The sequence below is a fragment of the Capricornis sumatraensis genome, chromosome 2 (assembly GCF_032405125.1).
Source record: "Capricornis sumatraensis isolate serow.1 chromosome 2, serow.2, whole genome shotgun sequence".
Taxonomy (NCBI): Eukaryota; Metazoa; Chordata; class Mammalia; order Artiodactyla; family Bovidae; genus Capricornis; species Capricornis sumatraensis.
In genome coordinates, this window is record NC_091070.1 from 51,654,065 (window position 1) to 51,676,598 (window position 22,534).

The 22,534-nt window shown below is 41.0% G+C and overlaps 1 protein-coding gene across 1 annotated transcript in view; it reads right to left on the minus strand.

Annotated features, from left to right (window-relative positions):
• MYO1E (myosin IE) overlaps positions 1-22,534 on the minus strand; it is a 214,168-nt gene that overhangs the window by 80,023 nt on the left and 111,611 nt on the right. The window contains exons 5-7 of the mRNA XM_068963676.1: positions 9,229-9,316; positions 5,056-5,145; positions 538-669 (exon numbers count right to left, since the gene is read on the minus strand). Of these exons, the coding sequence (XP_068819777.1) occupies positions 538-669; positions 5,056-5,145; positions 9,229-9,316 (310 nt within the window). The remainder of the gene's footprint in view (positions 1-537; positions 670-5,055; positions 5,146-9,228; positions 9,317-22,534) is intronic.

Below are 22,534 nucleotides of genomic sequence, written 5' to 3' on the forward strand. Positions count from 1 at the left end.
TTTCTTCCCACAGTTCACCTTTTGGAGACCTCTACCCTTGCAATCTGGCTGGAGCCTGGCTCATTCATTAGCTTACCTGTCCCCTCCCCTCCGTCTCTCCCATCTCCCCACCTCCTCATCCCTCCCTCCTTGCTTCGTTCAGACCATCTGACTCGACCTGAGTCAACCTCTCCTCCACACCATCTTGTGCCCCCTTAAAAGCTCTCCTTATTGTCCCAGCTATATCTCCCCTTGTGATCTCCTATTTAGTCAAGAATCAAACATCCCTACTTTTGTTCTGAACTGTGTCAACACTTTATTGATTATTTTACTTTAGGGAAATTGTTGTCTTCTCACCCCAGCTAGACCTTATTCTGCCTGCAAGTAAGGGCATCCTCACAGTTCTTTCGCACATGACTCGCACATCCTGCGTTAATAAAGACTCAAGGGCTGACCAGACTAGACTATCTCGCCCTGAGGACCTGAGGACCAAGAGAAGAACATTTTAAATGTGGAGAAGGAACAGAGAAGTAGGAAAGAAATAATATAAAGGAAAACCTGGTAAAATATGTGAAAACTCCGCTCGCCAGGGTTCCTCATCACCACGCGAGATTTTTCCAGAAGGAAGTTGGAGATCTTTCCACCATCTGGTTCCCCACCTGGACTGAACTGGATTTCAAAGTATTTTCCCTGCAAGAAAATTAGGGACTTCCTTTAATGGTTGGTGAACAAAAACATGATGTTCCAAACAGGCTTGGGATATAGCATATAATTCAAGGAAATTCATTAATGAAAGATATGTTCTGAATTATTCCCAGTTCTGGTCTAGACTTCCTCACTGTTTCCTATCAGACAATAACCTGTGCCTTTGTCCAATCACACAATTCTGTACTGAAAGAGAGAATCTATCATTCTAACCTGACTAAATATGGATACACTCACTATATTCCTTCCCCTTTTCCCTTAGTAGGTGCTTGTCTGCTAAACCAGAAGCTGTAAAGAATAGGACAGAAAAATCACATGGTCCCCTTGATCTAACAAGAGTGAACTCTGCCAGCCTCTTTCAAAGGAATCAAATTTCCCCTCTGAGAGACTTATTTTCATGGCTTTGAGCAAAAGCAATTTCTTTTTATCCCAGGAGCATCTAATATGCTAACACGAAATAAAAGTACTTTTATAAGTTCTTTCCAGCTAGCTGTGGGTGTGGGGATTTTTGTCACTGTTGTTCTTGTTAACATTTCCTATTAAATGACTGCTAATAGGGAACAAAAGAGAATAAAACCCTGGACTGTAGCTGAAAAGGTGTCCAGATTTGTTAAGTAAATAATTTTTTTAAAACTACAATTTAGTTTCTCTTCAGTCCTCAGAAGGGTCCAGGAGTGTACATTTAAATGAAGAAAAAGATGAGAATGTGGGTTTTAGGGAGTGGTGTGACCTAGGGTCAGACTGGAGAGCATGCCCAGCCTAACTGCATTCGCATTTAATATTTTTTAAATGTGTATGCTGATGAAGTGCACCATCTCAGGGATGAAGCCTGCCAAGCCACAAGTCTCCGACCAGAACCATAAACTCACTAAGGAGAAGAAAAACACACTGCATGTTTTTCCTCCTGTGGATAGCACCTAGTACTGCTATGTTCCAGCTAAGTTAACGTCGATTCTGGGTATCAAAAAAGCTACAAAAGAAAGCCACAGTCTAATTGTCTATTTGTCTTAATCTGCTGACTCTTTCCTCTCCCTCTCCCAAAAATAAACCCCCAGACAAACATCCCGAGGCAGCACACGTAGAGGACCACAAACGACTGTCCTCCCGAACCACAGCGGTTCACGGCAAAGCCTGCTCAACAAGACCCCTCGTGCCTCCTTCCGTGGCCATCCTTCTCCATCCTTCCCTTTGGGCATGTTCTGCAGGGAATAATTCAGTGTCCATTTGCATCCGACCCCACCACACCACCCCATTCCCTATCAATCTGGGGAGAGGGATGAAACAAAACCGGATGTCAAAGCCACAAAGGGCAGATTTGGTCAACGGCAAACTCTCAAGTCCTTTTGTTAACAGTTCATAACCTTGGCTGCCCACTAGAAAGATCCTGGGAGATCCTCTAAGAAATACTGCCTGATGCCATTCCAGGCAAGTAAAGCAGCTGCTAGGGCCTGGCACCCAGACACAAGCGGCTGTGAGAGGCCTGGCTGGCTTGTGTTTCTGACTGCACTGGATTGCCACCGCCGCATGCGCCGCTCTCCTGCTATATTCACCGCCGCATGCGCCGCTCTCCTGCTATCACCGCTGCATGCGCCGCTCTCCTGCTATCGCCACCGCCGCATGCGCCGCTCTCCTGCTATCTTCACTGCTGCATGTGCCGCTCTCCTGCTATCTTCACCGCCGCACGCGCCACTCTCCTGCTATCTTCACCGCTGCATGCGCCGCTCTCCTGCTACCATCACCGCTGCATGCGCCACTCTCCTGCTATCGCCACCGCCGCATGCGCCGCTCTCCTGCTATCGCCTCCGTTGCACGTGCTGCTCTCCTGTTGCGATGCGAGGACTTCTCATTGCACTGACTTCTGCTGGTGGGGAGCACAGGCCCTAGGGTGTGTGGACTTCAGTGGCTGTGGCCCCCGAGCTGTAGAGCTCACGCTCAGGAGTTGCGGTACATGGGCTCAGTTGCTCCGCAGCATGTGAGACCTTCCCAGATCTAGGACCAACCCATGTCCCCTGCACTGGCAGGTGGATTCTTAACCATCGGACCACCAGGGAAGTCCACCTGGGTGTTTTTCATATGTGGCCAAGTTTGAGAATCACTACTCTAATGTAATGGGAATGCTTATGCACAACTCAAAATTGTAATTTAAAGAGCAAAAATCCATAATGAGAGATCAAAAAGTTCAGTTTTGTTGTAAGCAGCCTGAGGGAAGGAGGAAACTATATAAAGAGAGGACACAAAATTTTAATTCATAAATGAAAAGAAACCTCAGTTCTTAGTAAATGTTTTACTTCTTAAATTAGGTACTGGGTACCTCAACGTTCACTGTTTTATTTTAAAATAGTGTTTGAAATATTTCATAATACAGTTCTTGAAACTTGAAAAGATTTGTAAGTGGAAACAGATGAATTTTGATGATTCCCACTGCAAGTCCATTTGAAGTAAAATTACCCATAATCCCACCCTGAAGCACTTCTATCTCCTCCTACTAATCACTATAATAGTATATTCAAACATCGATCTGCAGATACCTTAATTATGCTTTATATGAATGAGCATTTTAAAATAAAAATGGGACCATATTATAGATATTGCCCTATAACCTTTTCAAAAAATATATTATGGATATCTTTCAAAATAAATTACTATTAACAGGGAACATGGATATTCTAACCTAAAAGTATTTTGGGTCAAAGACAATGAGCATTTTAAACTTTGATAAGAACTGCCAAATTGCTCTCCTGGGAGAAGATGTCAGTCTTTAACTAATAGTGTCTTCCTCCTTAATGTTTCACCATCTGAGAGACCGAAAATGATATATGGTTTTAATTTACATTTCTCTCATTACTAATGAGCACATCTTTTGATGCCCCAACAGATTCTGCTGTGTGTACGCCCGTGTGCATGTGTGTATCCGTGTGTGTGTGTGTATCCGTGTGTGTATGTGTGTACTACCTTTCTGTACGCTTTTCCCACCATTCCATCAGGGTTGTAGGAAATTCTGTTATCAGAAAAATAATAAATTCTGGGTATTTTTGCTTTTCTTTACAAAAACTGACTGCTATAGCCTTCTTGTCCAAAGACAAAAGAATAATTTATATTGGAAATATCAAGGGAAATATTGATTTGGTTACTTTTCTGCTCTGTAAGGAAGGCAAAAGAAGGAAGTTGGGTAGCTAGAGAGTTAAATTTGCTCAAATCCTTATAAAAGGCAGATTGAGATTGACAATCAGGGAAGAAAAGATCCAGTGAAAATTTCATTCACATCTTCTTTCCTGTTTCATTACCTAGAAACTTCAAAATAACATAGCCCTGGCATTGAACAGAAAAACTAGAGAAGAACAAATGAGTAATAGTTCAAATAGTATTAAACAGTGAGGAAAGTAAGGGCAATTCTGACAGATAAAACTCACCAGGGAGCTTAACAATTACTCCATGAAAACTGAGTAAGAATTCTCTTGGAAATAGAAGCTTCCTTCTAAAACAGAAGGATAAAAAAGAAATTGCTTTTCTCCAAAATTCTCACTTATTTATTTTAAAATGGAACAGAATCCACATCACAGATGGTTCCCTAAGTGCTTTACTGCCAGACATAATCTATGGTTGAGATAAGATACAAAATCTACATAAATCAAAGCTACTGAGCAAACATTCACTTCTCTGTAAACGTGGCTTTTTGTCAAAGGGAATATATTCATATTCATCTTTGCCAGCTTTCCAGTTCACCCCCTCGGGAGACACTCAGACAGAAAAACGTCTAACTAGGCATCTAAGGCATTCAGCTGGTATTTTCATTACTTTTGGTAAGCAGGCCAGTTAGGAGCACCATGTAGGCTCAGGTCAGTCACTCTGGCATGTCATTATGTTACAAGAACATGTGAAACACACACACACAAAGCCAAGAGGGGCAGGGTAAGCAGTCAGCTCCTTCTGGCCGACAGACAGGAAGAAGTTTCTCTCTAAGGTGCCGGATCAAAGTTCCCCTCCAGGGTCCACAGATCTACAAAGCAAAACAAGGTGACAAGACCTGGGTCCTTCAATTGGGAAAGAAAGCCTTTTCTCCAGTGCCCAAAGCAAAGAAACTTCTCCAAGACCAAAGCTGACACTTCCACTTTCCTTAGGAAGGCAACTTAAGTTGAGAACTGGCTTCAAAAATTATCTTATTTATATCCCCAAGGCTCAAAAAGAACTTGAGTCAAAAGGTGAATTGAAGCCGGACAGTTCACAACTAGAGAAAAGTTTAAAAAAAGCTCAAAAAGGCGGCTTCCTGATAATGTGTGAAAAACCCCTATTTCCTTGGGGACTCAGAACTTAAATCAGGAATGTCAACAACACCAATCAGGTGGCACTCTCTATCATAGGAAAGACACTCACAAATCGGCTGGAGTTGTTGTTCCGGACCGTCTTGGCATTCCCGAAGGCCTCCAGCAGCGGGTTGGACTGCAGGATGATGTCCTTGACGTGCTGTTACAGCAGAAAGGCCAAAGTTAGGACGACGTGAACACCTACCCGGCAGTGAAAGGGCAGACTTGCCCGAGGACCTGGCTCCTGAATACGGTGAGGGTGGGAGGACTCAAATCCCAGTCCCTGGGATTTCTGGAGGATTTACTCTTTCCTCTCAACAGACCTGGCCCTGTTGGTGTGGTCGTGTCTTCCAGCTCCCCTGGCTTGATGCAGGATTCCCTGCAGCCAGGGGGCCACCACAAATCAGGATCTATGAATGTTCGCAGACTGGGTTTCCAGATTGGATGGTGCAGCTTTATCCTGTGCCCCTGGTATATCGGGGAACATAAGAAGAAGGGGTCTCTCCTTGTCTTCTGATCAGATTCTTAATCATCACTACTCCTGTTCTACTCAACTTCTGTCCCCACCTATCGCATCCCCATCTTCACTGCAAATGAGAGTTACCTTGAGGGAAATTAAATAGTTTCTCCTCTCCTAACAACATTACAGACACACAGACCTGTGCTTCCCAAATTTTCATGTGCCTGAATCACCTAGAAATCGCATTAAAATGCAAATACTGACTCAGTAGGTCTGAGGTGGGGCCCAAGAGTCCATGTTTCTAGCCCTGGTGTTCCTGGTGTTGCTGGTTTTGTCTGTACAGAGCCCCATTTGAGCAACAAGGATCAACACTGGATTGGGTGGAACAATTCCTGGCCTATTGGAGGGGAAGAATTTGGTTTTCATATACCCCAATTCAGTGTCAGACTGAAAAGTACAAAATACCCCATGGGCAAGACAGCTCAACAGATACGAGTTGATGTTGGAGAAGGTTTTGAACCAGTGAGTCATTCCTTGTACTTCTAATTATTCACATGCTATGGTTAAACATGTTCCAGAAATAACAAGTCTTTGGCTTGTGCTCTTTAGCTACTGACTAATTTCAAGCCAAGAGTTCTGTATCATTGTCCTCACAGGAAAACAGGAAGAGAAAAATCAACATTAAACGTCTACAGTTGGGCCACTAGGTCATCGTCCATAGCAAATCAGACGAGATGAAGGCACTAACCACTAATTGACTCTGCAACAGCCAAAGTGCTTCTCTGGCACCCCCTGAACATTCTGAAGGGCAATGAGAACTGGAATTCCATCCACTGGGCACATGTCATTAGCAACGGGCACAGAGAGCAAATTATGCGTGGTTCCTCCATGGAATCCATTTCAGAGTTTAGAAAGGTATTTCTAAGCAGCCTATTTTCCTTTAAAAAACTCATGGATTTATATGAAATTTGCTTTTGTTCGTAAAATAATTTTGACTTTGTGGGTCTTCGTTAATCTTTTGTACTTGTTGTTTGCTGGCCAAACATCCCTACACCATTCATCAACACTGCACTTTCTTGTAGGGACAGAAGAAAAGAAAAGCTCGTCTTTCCCTCTTTAATTACTGACTTTTAAACTGAAAACCTTTTGCATGTATTCATCTATCTATTCATCCATCTATCCATCCATCCACTATCAAGATGGCCAACAGAATTTCGTGGCATGTGGTAAGCATACAGGGGGAAAAAAGAACAAATTAAAAGAGCAGCCCACACACAAAAGAGTATCCTGGATTTCTTGCTCCAGGTCCATCTTCTAGAGACAGGGTATGGTCACACAAATGGAGAAAAACATATGGACTGGACCACATCAATTTAAGTCGTAGAGTTGTACTCGCTGTCCAACATGGAAGCTGCTGAGCCCATGCAACATGGCCAATCCCAACTGTGATATGCTGTAAGTGGAGAACACACACTGGAGTCCAAAGATTTAGGATGCAAAAGAATGCAGAGTATCTCATCAATTCATTAGTAATTATAGGCTGAAATAGTATTGGGGATATAGTGGGTTAACTGAAATATACATTTTAAAAGTTAATTTCATTTGCTTTTCACTTTTTTATGTGACTACTCAAAAATTTAAAATTATGCATGTGACACCCACCATCTTTCTATTGGACGGTGCTGCTCTAGATTTTCCTTTCATTCAGTATAGGAGGCTACTCTAAGACCTTTCTACTCTACATAAGGAATACTGGCCTCTGCCTGAAGCATTCTGATCCCCCAGGACAGAATGGAACACTATTGATTTAGTAGACAAAGCCATAGGAAGAGAATTTTGATGTGTCTTTTTAAAGTCTACAGCTGACTATGGCAATAACATCATATTAAATGATTCCAACTAAAAAATTAATCTTCAGGGTGAAATCTACCTTGGATCATGACTTCTAATTAAAAAAAAAGTTCCCAGAGGTCTGTGCAAGTGATGAGCACTGTGAGTTCGGGCAGCTCCTGTTGACCTTAGCCTTCATCACCATCATCCGCTGCCCTCTGGGGACAGGCTTCCCCAGTCCTGCTAATGCTGCTTTCACCACCACAGTGAGTAACCTAAAGACAGGCGAGGCTGCATCTGCCCCTTTCTTCATACCGTCCTCTTGAATCTGCCCCTTCTGTGCCACACTGTGTGTTAGTTGATCAGTCGTGTCCGACTCTTTGCGACCCCATGGTCTGTCCATGGAATTCACTAGGCAAGAATACTGGAGTGGGTTGCCATTCCCTTCTCCAGGGGCTCTTCCCAACACAGGGATCAGATCCGGGTCTCCTGTATTGCAGGCAGATTCTTTGCTGTCTAAGCTACAAGGGAAGCCCATCCTTTTCTTTATCCCTCTCCTGTGTCCTCATTCTTCTGGGTTTCCCCCCTTCTCCTAATGTTTTCCGTTAATACTCTAATCCTTCTTTCTTTTTTTCCTTTCTGTATTTTAAAATTTTTTAAATGGGAGATGAATTCACATGGTTCAAAAATCAAACGTTCACAGCCACTCTCACTTTCTGAGATGGTCAGCATGCTGCCTATGGAGTATATATCTTTCTAAATAAATCCACCTCTTACCTATCAATAAAATAAAAAATAAAGAGTTCACAAGGGTCTACATGGAGAAATGCCTCTCCCCTAGTCTCCCAGGTTCCTCCTGGAGAAATCACTATTATCGATTTCATGTGTATCTCCCTGGAGCTATGTTATACATATCTAAACAAATGTTTTATAAATACATGCTCTTTTTTCTTCAAATGGTAGCACATTATATACAACATTCAGAGCTTTGCTTTTCGCAATTCATGATATATCTTGGAGATCAATCCTTATCAGTACATGAAGCTTCATTTTTATGGTTCCATAATATTCTAGTCTATTATGAACCACAAATTATTTCCCGTCACCAACTGATGAACATTTGTTTCTAGTCTTCTCCATCATCAAAAAATGCCACATCAAAGAACTTTATACATGTATCATTTTGCATACATTTCAAGACACCTAAATGATAAATTCTCCCAAGCAGAACTGATGAGTCAAGGGTGTTTGCTTATAGGTTTGAAAAACTTTGCTGACATGTCCTCCACAGAAGTGCACTAGTTCATGTTCCCACTAGTAATGTGTGAGAGGGCCAATGCCCCTATATTTTTAACAACAGAGTGTTTAAACACTAGAAAAAATTTGTTATTCTGACAGCTAAGAAACAGTTTTCAATGTAGTTTTAATTTGCATTTCTCTTACTATCTTGGGCGTGAGCATATTTTCATGTTCTGAGTGAATGAAAGTCGCTTAGTCGAGTCTGACTCTTTGCAACCCCATGGACTATACAGTCCATGGAATTCTCCAGTCCAGAATACTGGAGTAGATAGGCTTTCCCTTCTCTAGGAGATCTTTCCAACCCAGGGACTGAACCCAGGTCTCCCGCATTGCAGGCGGATTCTTTACCAGGTGAGCCACAAGGCAAGCCAAGTGTTTTATGAGTCATTTATATTTCCTTTTCTATGAGATGGTTTTTATGCCCTGTGTTTATTTTCCTTTTGGATTTGTAACCTTTTCCTAGACTGTATACAATATTAATTATACAGTAGGCATCTCCATCTCATAATATGCTGTTTCTCTGCAGATTTTAAATTTCTTGGTTATAAAACCAGTGTCTTCTCTGTGGAAGAGAAAACCGTTTTCAAACAGCAAACGGAGCCTTGTCCTCTGGCCCAGCACCAAGTCTCAAAATGGGCCACAGCATTAACTCACCTGGACTTTGGGGCCTCCCCCAGACACCCTGGAGATGTAACTCATGATGTATTTGGCAGCCACTGTCTTTCCAGCACCACTTTCACCACTAAAGAAAGAAAGACAAAAAGACTCACCTATGAAGTGGCTCATGACCAGCTCATAAAAGACTCTCCCCTGAAAAGACTCCCACTCCCAAACAAAACTGAAGAAGAAAATTGGTAAAAAGGAACTCGGTTAAAAAATCACAGAACTGGTTGAGACTAAATCACAACCAGTGATTTAATCACAGTTAAATCACAGCAGGATCAGGTTACCTCTGTGACTTGTATGATCACTATTAACATGGTGTGTGGGCTGGGGGCCTGATAATCACCACTGTGATGGGAGAGACCGTCCAGCATTCTAAATGCCCAATAATAGAAGACACGATTAGGAAATTACAGATCAGAAGGATAGACTAAACAGATTACAACTGACAGCAAGACTGTAAACACGGGGGGTTGGGGGGTGGGAATGAAGCACATAAAGTAATGTTATGTGAAGTAAATCAGCTTCAAATTATATGTGAAAAACTGTAAAGGAAAAAAATCACATTAAAAAAACAAAAAAGCCTAGAACTAGAACCACAAAAGATTAGCAGAGGTTTGGTAAAGGAAAAGATACCCTGGGAGCCTTCTTTCAGCTCATTATTTTCTCCACTTTTAGTAATCATGTATTTCTTCTTAATTAAAAACAAAAAAAAGTAGATATGCTCAGGTTTCAAACCATGTGCCATGAACTGAGAACTGATGCAAGCAACTTTATTTTCAAGTTCTAAAATTAAATGATGAGGTAATATTAATCACATCCTGCATAACAAAGACTGCTTCCGCTTGGTGGCCTTACTGCATGGGGAAAGCCTTTTGTTAGCACCATAGAGTCAGATCTTCAAAAACCCCATTTCTTCCTTCAAAATCCCCTTGAATTGATGACAACCTCAATCAAAACAAGCTTAAGTCAGTCAGATTTCTCATCTCTCTACAGGTGGCCTTTGTGTTAGCATGACAGAATTAATTAGAGGAAAAACTCTGTATTGTGTAAAATAATGATGAAATTTAGTATGAAAAATTGAGGGTGCTTTGAGTTCAAATGACATTTTTTGTGTTTGAATTTCTTTGGACTAATATATGTTTAATTAGAGAGATTATGGGAAAGAATGAGAGAACCATCCTCTGTGAGGCCCTCTAAAGGTCTAACTCCATCAACAAACTCATTCAGCATCCTAATATTCAGTTCCTGACTTCCAGGTCACATGAATACGGAAACCAAACTGATATTTCATAAGATATGGCGGCAAGTAAAAAGCCAGTGAGCCTCGGATGCTGTGTCACGCCGATCACAGAAGCCATGCTTACTCACAGGCACAAGTAGGTATAATAAATATTTCAGTGCCATGAGGAAGTTATCTGTTCAAATGGCCCATGTGATCAGAAGATTTATACCCCAGATCCAAGGTCAAAACATGCACTCTCACTCATTTGAAGCATAGGTTTTATCAACAATGAAACTCCATTTTATAATGTTGTAAATAACGTGAACATTTAAGAATACTGGAAAGTCCAAGAGTACAATGGTACCACCAGCCTACCCACATCTCATGTCTCCTTCATCAGCAGGTGGTTCTTTACCACCAGCGCCCCCTGAGAAGCTCATATAATATCACATAGACATAAAAAATGAACAGAAAACCATGTGGCAACACAAAGGCAATGCAGTTAATGTTGAGTGGCAACATAAGCAGAAGACACTACCTGTGACAAAAACAATGTATGGACAGGAACCACAACGAAACAAGGCAAAAAATAGTTCTGACTTGTTGGGCAGCTGCTTTTTGGGTAACTCTTGTTTCTTTTGATGTAATTTCTCTTAATGTTTAAAGTTTTGGAAGAAGCAATTAACCACATATTTCATATTTTTAAAAACAGCATTTCCAGAAAAAGTGAGATTATACATCACAATGACAATCAACAAGATTAATTTCTTTAGATTATTTCTATGTCACAAGTGAAAGTGAAAGTGAAGTCGCTCAGCCGTGTCCGACTCTTTGTGACCCCATAGACTGTAGCCTATCAGGCTCCTCTGTCCATGGGATTTTCCAGGCAAGAGTGCTGAAGTGGATTGCCATTTCCTTCTCCAGAGGATCTTCCCGACCCAGGAATCGAACCCAGGTTCTATGTCACAAGGAAATGGCATACCACTCCAGTACTCTTGTCTGGGAAATCCCGTGGACAGAGGAGCCTGGTAGGCTACAGTCTGGGGTCGCAAAGAGTCGGACACGACTGAGCGACTTCACTATTCACCATGTCACAAGTAAACAACTTTCATATTTAGAATTCCTTAGAGAAAGCTGTGTGTATGTGAAAGAGAAAAGAAAAAAAAAAAATCCTATTAAAATTACTGTACACTTTCATACAGTGATGCCCCTACTCTTTCTCTGGCTAATACTGTGATTAGACATAAAATACTTTGTATCTTTTGTTGAAAGGGAAAAAAAAGGAAGAATAATGAAAGTGAGTCGTTTCATATAATAAGTAGGCCGGGCACAATAATAGAACATCTACATTCTCAGTAACTGTGATATTTTTCAGAAGATTTAAAATAATTAGTCTGGCTGAACACTGATCGGAATTTTCATTTCTTGGTTTCAATTTACAGACCCATAAAAAGAAATTTTATTGATCAGAGGCCAGTACTTTGCTCAGAATATGGTATAAGAATGGAATGTTACATAATTACTTGAAGCTTACAATATATATATAACGGTAATTATGTTGTCCCTTTGAGAGAAAAAACTTTCTTTCCTTGGACTAAAAACCCACATTAAAAGAATGTGAAAGTATCAGATTATATAGCATACCTGAAATTATCTGCTTTGCATCTCACAACGAGAGCAATTTGCTCTGCTTATGATTATAAGCAATCTTTCTTAATTGTCTTCATTGGACTTTCAAAGTGGACCAAAAAATACTCTAGAAGTGTATGTGCTTTAAAATTAGAAAAATGCCCCAGTGGTCCCTAAGCCCAGTAGCCTACCACAGTCCTCTAAATACTTAAAGAAGGGCCCATGTCTGGTCTGTCTTCAGACCTGCTGAATCCTAGTCTCCAAGGACAGGGCCTAGAAATAATTTCTAACAAACCCCCTAGTTCTTATATTGCTGGCTGGGAATCCACTAAACAAATGTAAAACAAAGTCAAGACAGACTTCACAGGCAACATCAATTCAAAGAGGAAATAATGTAATGTTTCTGTGTGCATTCAATATAGAAATGGAAACATTTGCTAAAGTATCAAAGAAATGGAAAGAATGTTCAGTGTGAGGGGGGACTATTTACAATGATATACTAATAATTGGATTCAGAGACTATATTGCTATTCTTAGACTGAAAGTTATTCTTCGCTTAATAATGAATGGCGTTTTCAATTCACTTCAACTGATTCTAACAAATTTAAAAATATCTCAGCCTTATTTTGAGGGGAGACATCTCATAGAATAAGTAGTCACCCATTCTATCTCCCCCCTTGCTAGTCTCAAAAAATTTCTTCTGGTTCTTACCACACTAGCTTTTGTTCCCTTATAACTGTTCAAGTTAAAGTAACTGAAATGTTGTTCTGCCAACTTTACATGTATTTGCACTTTATAAAGGATAAAAATTTTAAACAGAAATCGTATGTGCATTTGTTTACCCAGCAAGCACTAAATGCCTCCTCATGCTAAGGGCTGGCTGGGGCTGGAATGAGATGGGTCTCCTGGAATGAGAGGAGCCCACTGCACCAGGGGAGGTCAAATGTACTGATGCTGTGGTAACACCATGGAGATACGGGTACAGTTTTAGGGATTTCTGAGTACGTATTAGGAAAAGATTCCTAAAGAAATTGATAAGCTAAGTCAAGTCACACTACTTACATCTCAAGTTAGCCGGGTAGGGGAGGGACTGAGGGAGGACGTGTGAGTAGGCAAGGATTAGAGGGTGACATTCCTGTCTAGAATGAATGGCTAAGATAATGAAGTTACGAAAATCCCCACTGGGTCCTACTTTCTTAGACCTGACTTTATATACGTGTGTGTGTGTGTATACACATATACATATTATATTAAACTTGATTCCTATTTCAGAAGGTATAATCCAAGGGTAAAAAACACAGCGATAGTTAAAATTTTTTTTGTAATTCTAGAGTTCTAAAGGATAGACATATTAGTGACTAAAAGAATCCGGAGATGAGAAATGACACAGGGTCCAAAGGAGATTAGAAAGTGAAGCAGAATGTCGCAGTTTTAGCTTGCCTATCTGAAGGTTTCCAGAGCTGGAGAGAAAGGGGTGAGGATGATCTGTCAGAGCCTGTAGGAACACTGAAAAATATAAGCCTCAAGTACATACAATGGCTGAATGCATAAAATACAAAATCAAGCAGAAATGGCTGAGAAAATGATAAAAACTCATTAACATCATGAGGACAAAGAAGACCGACTTCTTCCAAATCAATTAGAACTGTCAAGCAGACAAAATTATCACCTAGAGCCTGCCAAGAAAATGGCCCCAGGGCAACGCTCATCTTGGCCCAGGCCTGATGCAATAGGAAAAACCCAGTGTTTAGTCTGAACATCAAGTTTGAACCCCAGCTCAGCTACTTGTTAGCTCTACAATTCCTTTTACTGTTACTACAGTAAAAAGAATTATTTACTAAAACAGATATCTTAATACATCACTCCTTAACAGTTAAAAAAATTTTTATGTGTATTTCTTATTCAACAACTTTCCCTGCACTCCTCGGTGGAGGACAGGGAAGCCTGGCATGCTACAGGCCACAGGGTCATAAAGAGTCAGATACAACTTAGCAACTGAACAACATTAATCCCCATTTTGCAGATGAAGTGACTGAGGCTTGCAGAAGTCACACACTTTCTAAAGAACAGAATAACGAGTTTGCCCTGTGACTCAACACCAGAGACCTTTTCACTGCACCCCATTACCATGGGTGGTAACAGATGACTAACCAGACAAGCTGACACCTTCTGGCTCAAAGCAGCAAAGTGGAGAGAGTGTAACAGTGGAGCCAGGCAGTCCTGGCTTGGTACGTGGCCTTGTCACATTTCAAATGTGAGATGCTTAACATGTTTCGTTACCTCTCTGAGACTCAGTTACCTGATCTGCAATAAAGGGGGTAATAATACCTAGTTCGTTGTTTAGTCGCTCAGTCGTGTCTGACTCTTTGCAATCCCACGGACTATAGCCCACCAGGCTCCTCTGTCCATGGGATTTCTCATGCAAGAACACTGGAGTGGGTTGCCATTTCCTTCTACAGGGGATCTTCCCGACCCAGGGATCAAACCCACGTCTCCTGCATGGGCGGGGGGATTCTTTACCACTGAGCCACCAGCAGAAGCCCAAATATCTAGTTTCCTAGGTTGTAAATGATACAAGCAAAGGATGTTAAGATACAAAGCAAGTACTTGAAAGGGGGTTACTATTATGATTATAGATAATATATAAACTAGTGAATGAGTTGGGCTTCCTGAATAACACGCTTCAATTCAGGGTGGTAGGTAAGATTTTCAGGGAATCTGGGATGAAAGGATAAACTTGAGCCATAGTTCTTCAAGACTGCAGACAGAGGGCAGTCCTCACACAGAATCCCATAGTCAGGGTGTGAGATGACTGGGCCTCCCAAAGCCAGGACAGAGGGACAGGGAGTTTCTAAGGACGGTGGTGCTGGGATAAACAAGAAATTGGAAAGAGTTCCAATGCTAACAATAAAAGGCTCCTGAAATACATCAAAGACAGGAAGACAGCTCGAGAATCCACGAGACACTTGATAGTGCTGAGGCAGACAGCAGAGATAAGACATAAGTCAAATATCAGAAGTGATCTAATTTTTTAAATTGTTTAAGTCTTTCATCTTTACTCCTGCAAATCTTAGGGATTCCAAACTCAAAACGTTTCTTGAAGCAGACATTGTCACTATTGAATCTAAGATTGCTGAACTGTCTCTTTTTCCTCTAAGAAAATTCTCAAATTCAGCCACTAAATCTTATCGATGTGCCTTCAAAACATTTCTCATGTCTTTATTTGTTCTTTAAAAAATAGTTCTTTGTCACATGTTCAGGATACAATCTAACAAGACTTTGCAAACTGGTGTTAGATACGTTAAGGACAGAATAAAAACAGCTGCTTAAGAGTATCTCAAGCAAAAATATTAGAAACTGGGGAATTTCCTGGTGATCCAGGGGTTAGGATGCTTTCACTGACACGGGCCTGGGTTTGAACCCCAGTCATGGAAGTCAGATCCTGCAAGCCTCACCATGTGGCAAAAAAAAAAAAAGAAACTGCACCAAATGTGATGCTCTCAGATCAACATCATATATATATTTAATGCACTAAGACAGCTGATGCAGGCCAAAAGTGATAGGAATTCACTTTTGATGGCAGCAGTAAAGCTGCCACATAAATATTCTCCAAGATCCCATTAAGTCTTTACAGAAGTCAGTTGGCAAGGGCTGCAGAAATGTCTCTGGCTAGAGTGCCAAGGTCTAGTCTGATGATACAGAGATAGTAGAGAATAAGAGAAAAACTTGTCACTTTCCCTTCTCATCCCGTATTATTTTATTAAGTACATTTGCATAGATGTCTCCAGTAGGTTTAAAGCTACCACAGGCATGACTCTAAAACACAAATCCAAATTCTGGATTCCAGAGCACAGAAGACTACTGGGCTAAGCAGATTTGTGTTGCTCATTTACTGGGTTCACAGGTGTCTGCCTGTGTCTTCAGGTGCTCATCATTGACAAGGGATGATACTAAGGGAGCTATTTGTAGCTTTCTGTTGGCACTGCCTGGCATCCACACTCACTCCTTTACTCCTTCACAGGGTTATGGAAGGTCACACATCAGTTTCCTCTTTGCCTTTCCAACTCAGGTCAGGTCTTCATCATCTTACATCTAGACCTCCATATTTGCTCAAGAGTCCCTCTCTTTTCTACCCATAGATTCATCTTTGTGAACCAGCCTCCTGTGGTAGCATGTCTCTGCTCAGAGGCCTGCAAGACATCACTGAGGCCCGAAAGCTTGTCTGTAGATTACCCAGCCTGTCATTCAAGGAGGTACATGTCACTCAATCAACCATATCTCCCCAAATCAACCAATCTTGCATTACTACACAAATGCCATATGGCTGTCATACAGAAACAGAAGGGAGAGACCCATTTCTGGCCCTCAAGTAATTTATAAGGACCATTCGTCAATGTAAATTTTCTTTAACCACCAAACTGATGTCCTCCTCATGTTCTCCCCATTATATGGTTTGGGCTTCAGAATTTGTCAAGCCATCAATGTTTTCTTCATTCCACCCATCCTATATGGAAGATTCAACCCAAATCCCAACACCTTGGTGACACTTTTGCTATTTATTTCAGTCCAAATCAATCTCTCCCTTTTCTAAATGCAAACAGCACTTAGAGCTTATTTCAAGCTTCAAAATGATAAACATGTATTATGTGCAACAGAGAAACATAAATTTCTAGTCAGCAAGGATTGAAAAACTACTGAAAATGAGTGCATGCAAATTTTGAAAAGTGATAATAATATTAACTAGGTAGTATAAAACTCTGAGTAGAGAACACAGGCAAGACATTCTCTGACATAAATTGTACCAGTGTTTTCTTAGGTCAGTCTCTCAAGGCAATAGAAATAAAAACAAAAATAAACAAATGTGACCTAATCAAACTTACAAGCTTTTGCACAGCAAAGGAAACCATAAATAAAACAAAAAGACTGGGAAAAAATATTTGCAAACAATGTGATCAACAAGGGATTAATCTTCAAAATATACAAACAGTTCATGCAGCTCAATGTTAAAAAAAAATCAAACAACCCAACTGAAAAATAGGCAGAAGACCTAAACAAACATGTCTCCAAAGAAGACATACAGATGGTCAACAGACATGTGAAAAGATGCTCATCATTGCTAATTATTAGAGAAATGCAAGTCAAAACTACAATGGGGTACCCCCTCACACTGATCAGAATGGCCATCATTTAAAAAGGCTACAGGTAACAAATGCTGGAGAAGGTGTGCAGAAAAAGGAACCTTCCTATACTGGTGGTGGGAATATAAATTGGTGTAGCAACTATGGTGAAGAGTATGGAGGTAACCTAAAAAACTAAAAATAGAGTTGCCATATGATCCAGCAATCCTACTCCTGGATAGATATCCAGAGAAAACCATAATTCTAAAAGAAATGTGAACCCCTGTGTTCTTAGCATCACTATGGCAACAAGTATTCATCAACAGAATTGATAAAGAAGATGTGCAAGTATGTATGTGAACACACATACACAATGGCATATTCCTCAGCCATAAAAAGGATGAAATAATGTCATCTGAAGCAACATGGATGGACCTAGAGAGTATCATACTAAGTGAAGTCAGAAAGAGAATACTATATGATATCACTCACATGTGGAATCTGACATACGACACAAATGAATATATCTACGAAACAGAAACAGACTCACAGATACAGAGAACAGACGTGGCTGCCAAGAGGGAAGGGAGGTAGGGGCGGGAAAGATTGGAGGTTTAGGGTTGACAGATGCAAACTAGTATAAATAGGATGGATAAACAATAAGGTCCTACTGTATAGAACAGGGAACTATATTCAATATCCTGTGATAAACCATAACGGAAAATAATATTTTTTAAAAGGATATATTTTTTAATATCACTTTGCTGTAGAACAGAAATTAACACAACATTGTAAACCAACTATACTTCAATATAATTTAAAAAACATATATTAAATAGGTGGAAAATTAGGGGTATATGAACTGCTACTGAAATTCAAAGGATGAAGAATCACTGGGTTGAAGTCGATGAGAACAGCCTTGGCTGGGAAAGTAACTCCAAACAGGGACAGCAATCTGGGTGAGAGACAGAAACAGCTCATAGAACTCAGTATCAAAAAACCAGACAACCCGATTCAAAAAAATGGGAAGAACTGAATAGATGCTTTTCCAAAGAGGAAATGCAGATGGACAACAGGAACATGAAAAGATGCTCCACGTCACTAATCATCAGGGAAATGCAAATGAAAAACACAATGAGATTTCACCTCACACCTGTCAGAATGGCCATCATCAAAGAGAACGCAAAGAACAAGTGTTGGCAAGGATGTGGAAAAAAGGGAACCCTCGTACACTGCTGGTGGATATGTAGATTGGTGCAACCACCGTGGAAAACGGTATGGAGATCTTTCAAAAAGCTAAAAATAGAACTACTCTAATAGAATGACCCAGCAATTCCATAATTCCATTCCTGCGTGTGTATGTATACATATATATGTATATATGTGTGTGTGTATATATACATATGAAGTGAAGTGAAGTGAAAGTCACTCAGTCATGTCTGACTCTTTCTGACCTCATGGACTATACAGTCCATGGAATTCTCCAGGCCAGAATACTGGAGTGGGTAGCCGTTCCCTTCTCTAGGGTATCTTCCTAACCCAGGGATCAAGCCCAGGTCTCCCGCATTGCAGGTGAATTCTTTACCAGCTGAGCCACGAGGGCAGCCCAAGAATACTGGAGTGGGTCGCCTATCCCTTCTCCAGTGGATCTTCCCAACCCAGGAGTGTCTCCTGCATTGCAGGCAGATTCTTTACCAGCTGCCAGGGAAACCATATATATATAAATATGGAGAAGGGAATGGCAACCCACTCCAGTACTCTTGCCTGGAGAATCCCATGGATGGAGATGCCTGGTGGGCCACAGTCCACGGGGCCACAAACAGTGGGACACGACTGAGCAACTAACACACATATATAGATATACCATCAATTAGAGAAAGATAAAAAGATGCATGTATTCCAATGGTTACTCCAGCATTATTTAAAACTGCCAAGACACAGAAACAACCTAAGTGTCTGTCAACAGATGAACGGATAAAGAAGATGTGGTACACATACACAATGCAGTACTACTCAGCTACACAAAAAGGATGAAATTTTGTCTTTGCAGCAACCTGGGTAGACTTGCAGAGCATCGTGCTAAGTGAAATAAGTCACATAGAGAAAGACAAATACTGTACGATCTCACTTACATGCGGAATCGAATAAACACACAAAACTAGTAAATGTAACAAAAAAGAGACTCACAAAGAGAACAAACTCGTGGATCAGTGGGAAGCGGGGAGGGGAAAGATGGGGTAGGAGAATCAAGGGGTATAAACTGGTATGTATAAAGTAAGCTACAAGGATATATTGTACAGTACAGGAATATAGCCAATTTATAGTAACTGCATAACCTTTAAATATTATAAATCACTATATACCTATATATATATATTACTGTACATCAACTATACTTCACCTTAAAAAAACAAACTCAAAGCCAAGACTTAGATGGAGGTCTCTGCTTGACAAAACAGCCTGTCTTCTTTCTTGATTTCTCTCTCTTAAAATTCAATTTGCTTTTCTGGTCATTCAGGGAATTTTCTGGGGGTTCAGGGGTTAAGACTTCCATTGCTAATGCAGGGGACATGGGTTCTCTCCATGGTCTGGGAAGATTCTGCATGTCTTGGAACAACTAAGCCTGTGCGCCACAACTACTGAGCCTGTGCTTGGGAGCCTGCAAGCTGCAACTACTGAGTCCACGTGCCATAACTACCAAAGCCCACATGCCTAGAGCTGGGCTCAAGAGAAGTCACCACAGTGAGAAGCCTGTGCACTGCGACTAGAGAGTAACCCCCCCAAGAGACGAGCCCAAGCACAGTTCTTTAGAAAACATAAGATTGGGAGGAACTGATAATATTGGTTCTGTGTACAGCACTGTCCCATCTAAGAGTGTGCATTTCATGGCTCTCACTTCATAATGTACAGAAATACTGAATCACTATGCTGTGCATCTGGACCTAACATAGTGCTGTGGGTCAATCACACTCCAATTTAGAAAAAATCATAGGGGAGGGAGGTAGGATGGGGGTTCAGGATGGGGAACACATGTATACCCATGATTGATTCATGTCAATGTATGGCAAAAACTACTACAATATTGTAAAGTAATTAGTCTCCAATTAAAATAAATAAATTAATTTAAAAAACATAAAATTTTTCTTGTTATTTGAATATAATTTTCTTTTAAAATACTTTTTTTACTATAAATGTATCTGGTCTTCATTTCATTTTCTTCTATACCGAGATTTAAAAATGCATAAAATATGTATTGTCATGGAAATCCCAAATATTTCTCTCTAAAGTGAAATGCATTAAACAAAAAATATTTATATACATGCATTATTTAATAAAATGTTTAATAACTCAGATTTTAAAATAAATGAATAATTTATTTTAAAATTAAAAATAGATGAGTAAAAAATAAAGGGTATTCATTTCATCATGTGGATAAGGTCATATAGCAGGGAAATCGGAAGGTCAAAGTCTAAAAGGAACACAAGAAAGATTAGATCATCATTAATTTTTAATTTTCTAATTAAATGGTACTAAAAATTCCTAGTCTCTCCAGATATGGCAGAAGCCCTTTGCATAAGGAGCAGACTTCTTTTCCAGCCTCCAGGAAGGCTGGTTCTGTTTTCTGTTCACAAATGCATTCAGGCAGGAGCCCTGGCCGAACCCACACCCAGCTCTGCCATATTATGGCTGCAAACTTGGGTTTCTCTACCCAGAACAGTATTCCTCTGCCTTCCAGTTCCCTGAGCATTATTTGGAAGAAAGGGTTCCAAAACTCCCAAACCTCAGAGACCTCAGAAGTCAATCAGTTCACTCACAAGGAAGAGAGGGCCAGACAACTGTTGAATTTGCTGCCCAGGATCACAGAGTGGGTGAGAGTGAACCATGGCTTGCCAGAGGTAGCAAAGCTAGTTTCTCAAAGCAGACAAAGCACAGCTCTTGGGCAACATAGAATTAACACAGAGAGAGGTCAGGCTTTGGGGAGGTAATTCTCTAGGGCCCTGAAACATCCTTCCTGACAAGAGAGTCTCTATTTGCCTGGGAGATTTGGGAACTGGACAAAGGTTTATGAGAAGAGATTTGGAAAGCTGCATCTAAGTTGTGATTCCTGGAGGACATGGAGACTACACATATCAACCCAAGTCTTCAGGCGGGGTGGAGGCTACAGGTCAGTCGTGCAGGCAGTATATGACTGAGCCCAAGTAAAACCTCTGGACACCAAAGGCCCAGGTGAACTTTCTAGTTGGCAATAGTGTTGTCAGTTCCCACGCCATACCTGGAAGGACATAACACTGTCCATGGCTCCATGGGAGGAGGAAGCCTGGAAGCCGCACATCTGGACCCCTCCTAGACCTTGCCCTTGTGTCTCTGCTTTTTCCTGGTTCTGCTTTGTATCCTTTTGCTCTAATTAAACTGTAACCATAAGTCCAGGGCTCTCATGACTTTTGTGAGTTGTTGCAGTAATGAAACCAAGGAGGTGGTGGGAACCTCGCAACCTGCAGCTGGTGTCTCATGGAGAATTGTGCCTTTCACATGTGAAGTCTGGCCTGACTTGGGTGGTTAACGTCAGAGTCAAAGCAGCTCCCTGTCCTGCCATCTCCTGTATCTCTGCCAGCACAGAGACTGCAGTAGAATTCCCGGGGGCAGGGCTTTCAAGTCTTTGCCACCGGAACACTGAAAAGAAGGCTCCTAGAAGTGGGCACATGTCCTGCCTCAGAGCAAGTGTCTCCTGTGGGTCCAACTGAGGAGACCCGAGAGAGGGAGAAAGGTGAACTAGGAAAAATGGAAGCAGCTCCGAACTGAGGAAACTCATGCAACAAGACCATTCCTTTTCTTCTCATCTTACTAGGGGCCCAGAAGAAGGAGAAAGGGCAAGGGGATATGTTAGAAAACTCATCCTATCTTCTCTCATTTAATCTGAGTCAAGAAAACATGTCCCACCTCTCTACTGGCCAGTGACTTCCACTTGGGAACAAACAGAACCATTTCCAATTCAGCAACCAGACTCATCAACACACAAGTGTTCCTTCCGAAAGGCTTAGCCTGAAGCTAATTAAGAATTTAGATCTAACTTTCAATTTGCAGAAAATTGAAGGAAGTAGAGAAATGAGACCATGAGGAAGCAACTGGACCAATCTAAAAGGTGTCCATAGGAAAACTGGGTTGTTCTCTTAACTAAGTCAATGGGGAAAAAACAAAAACAAAAAAATGGGAGAAAGGAACTCTGGTAAGACCAAAAAAGTGACTCATCACCAAATGTAGCCAGTGTTCCTTGATTTACATAAACTGGCAAGAAAGGACATGTTTGCAACAATTAGAGAAATTTAAA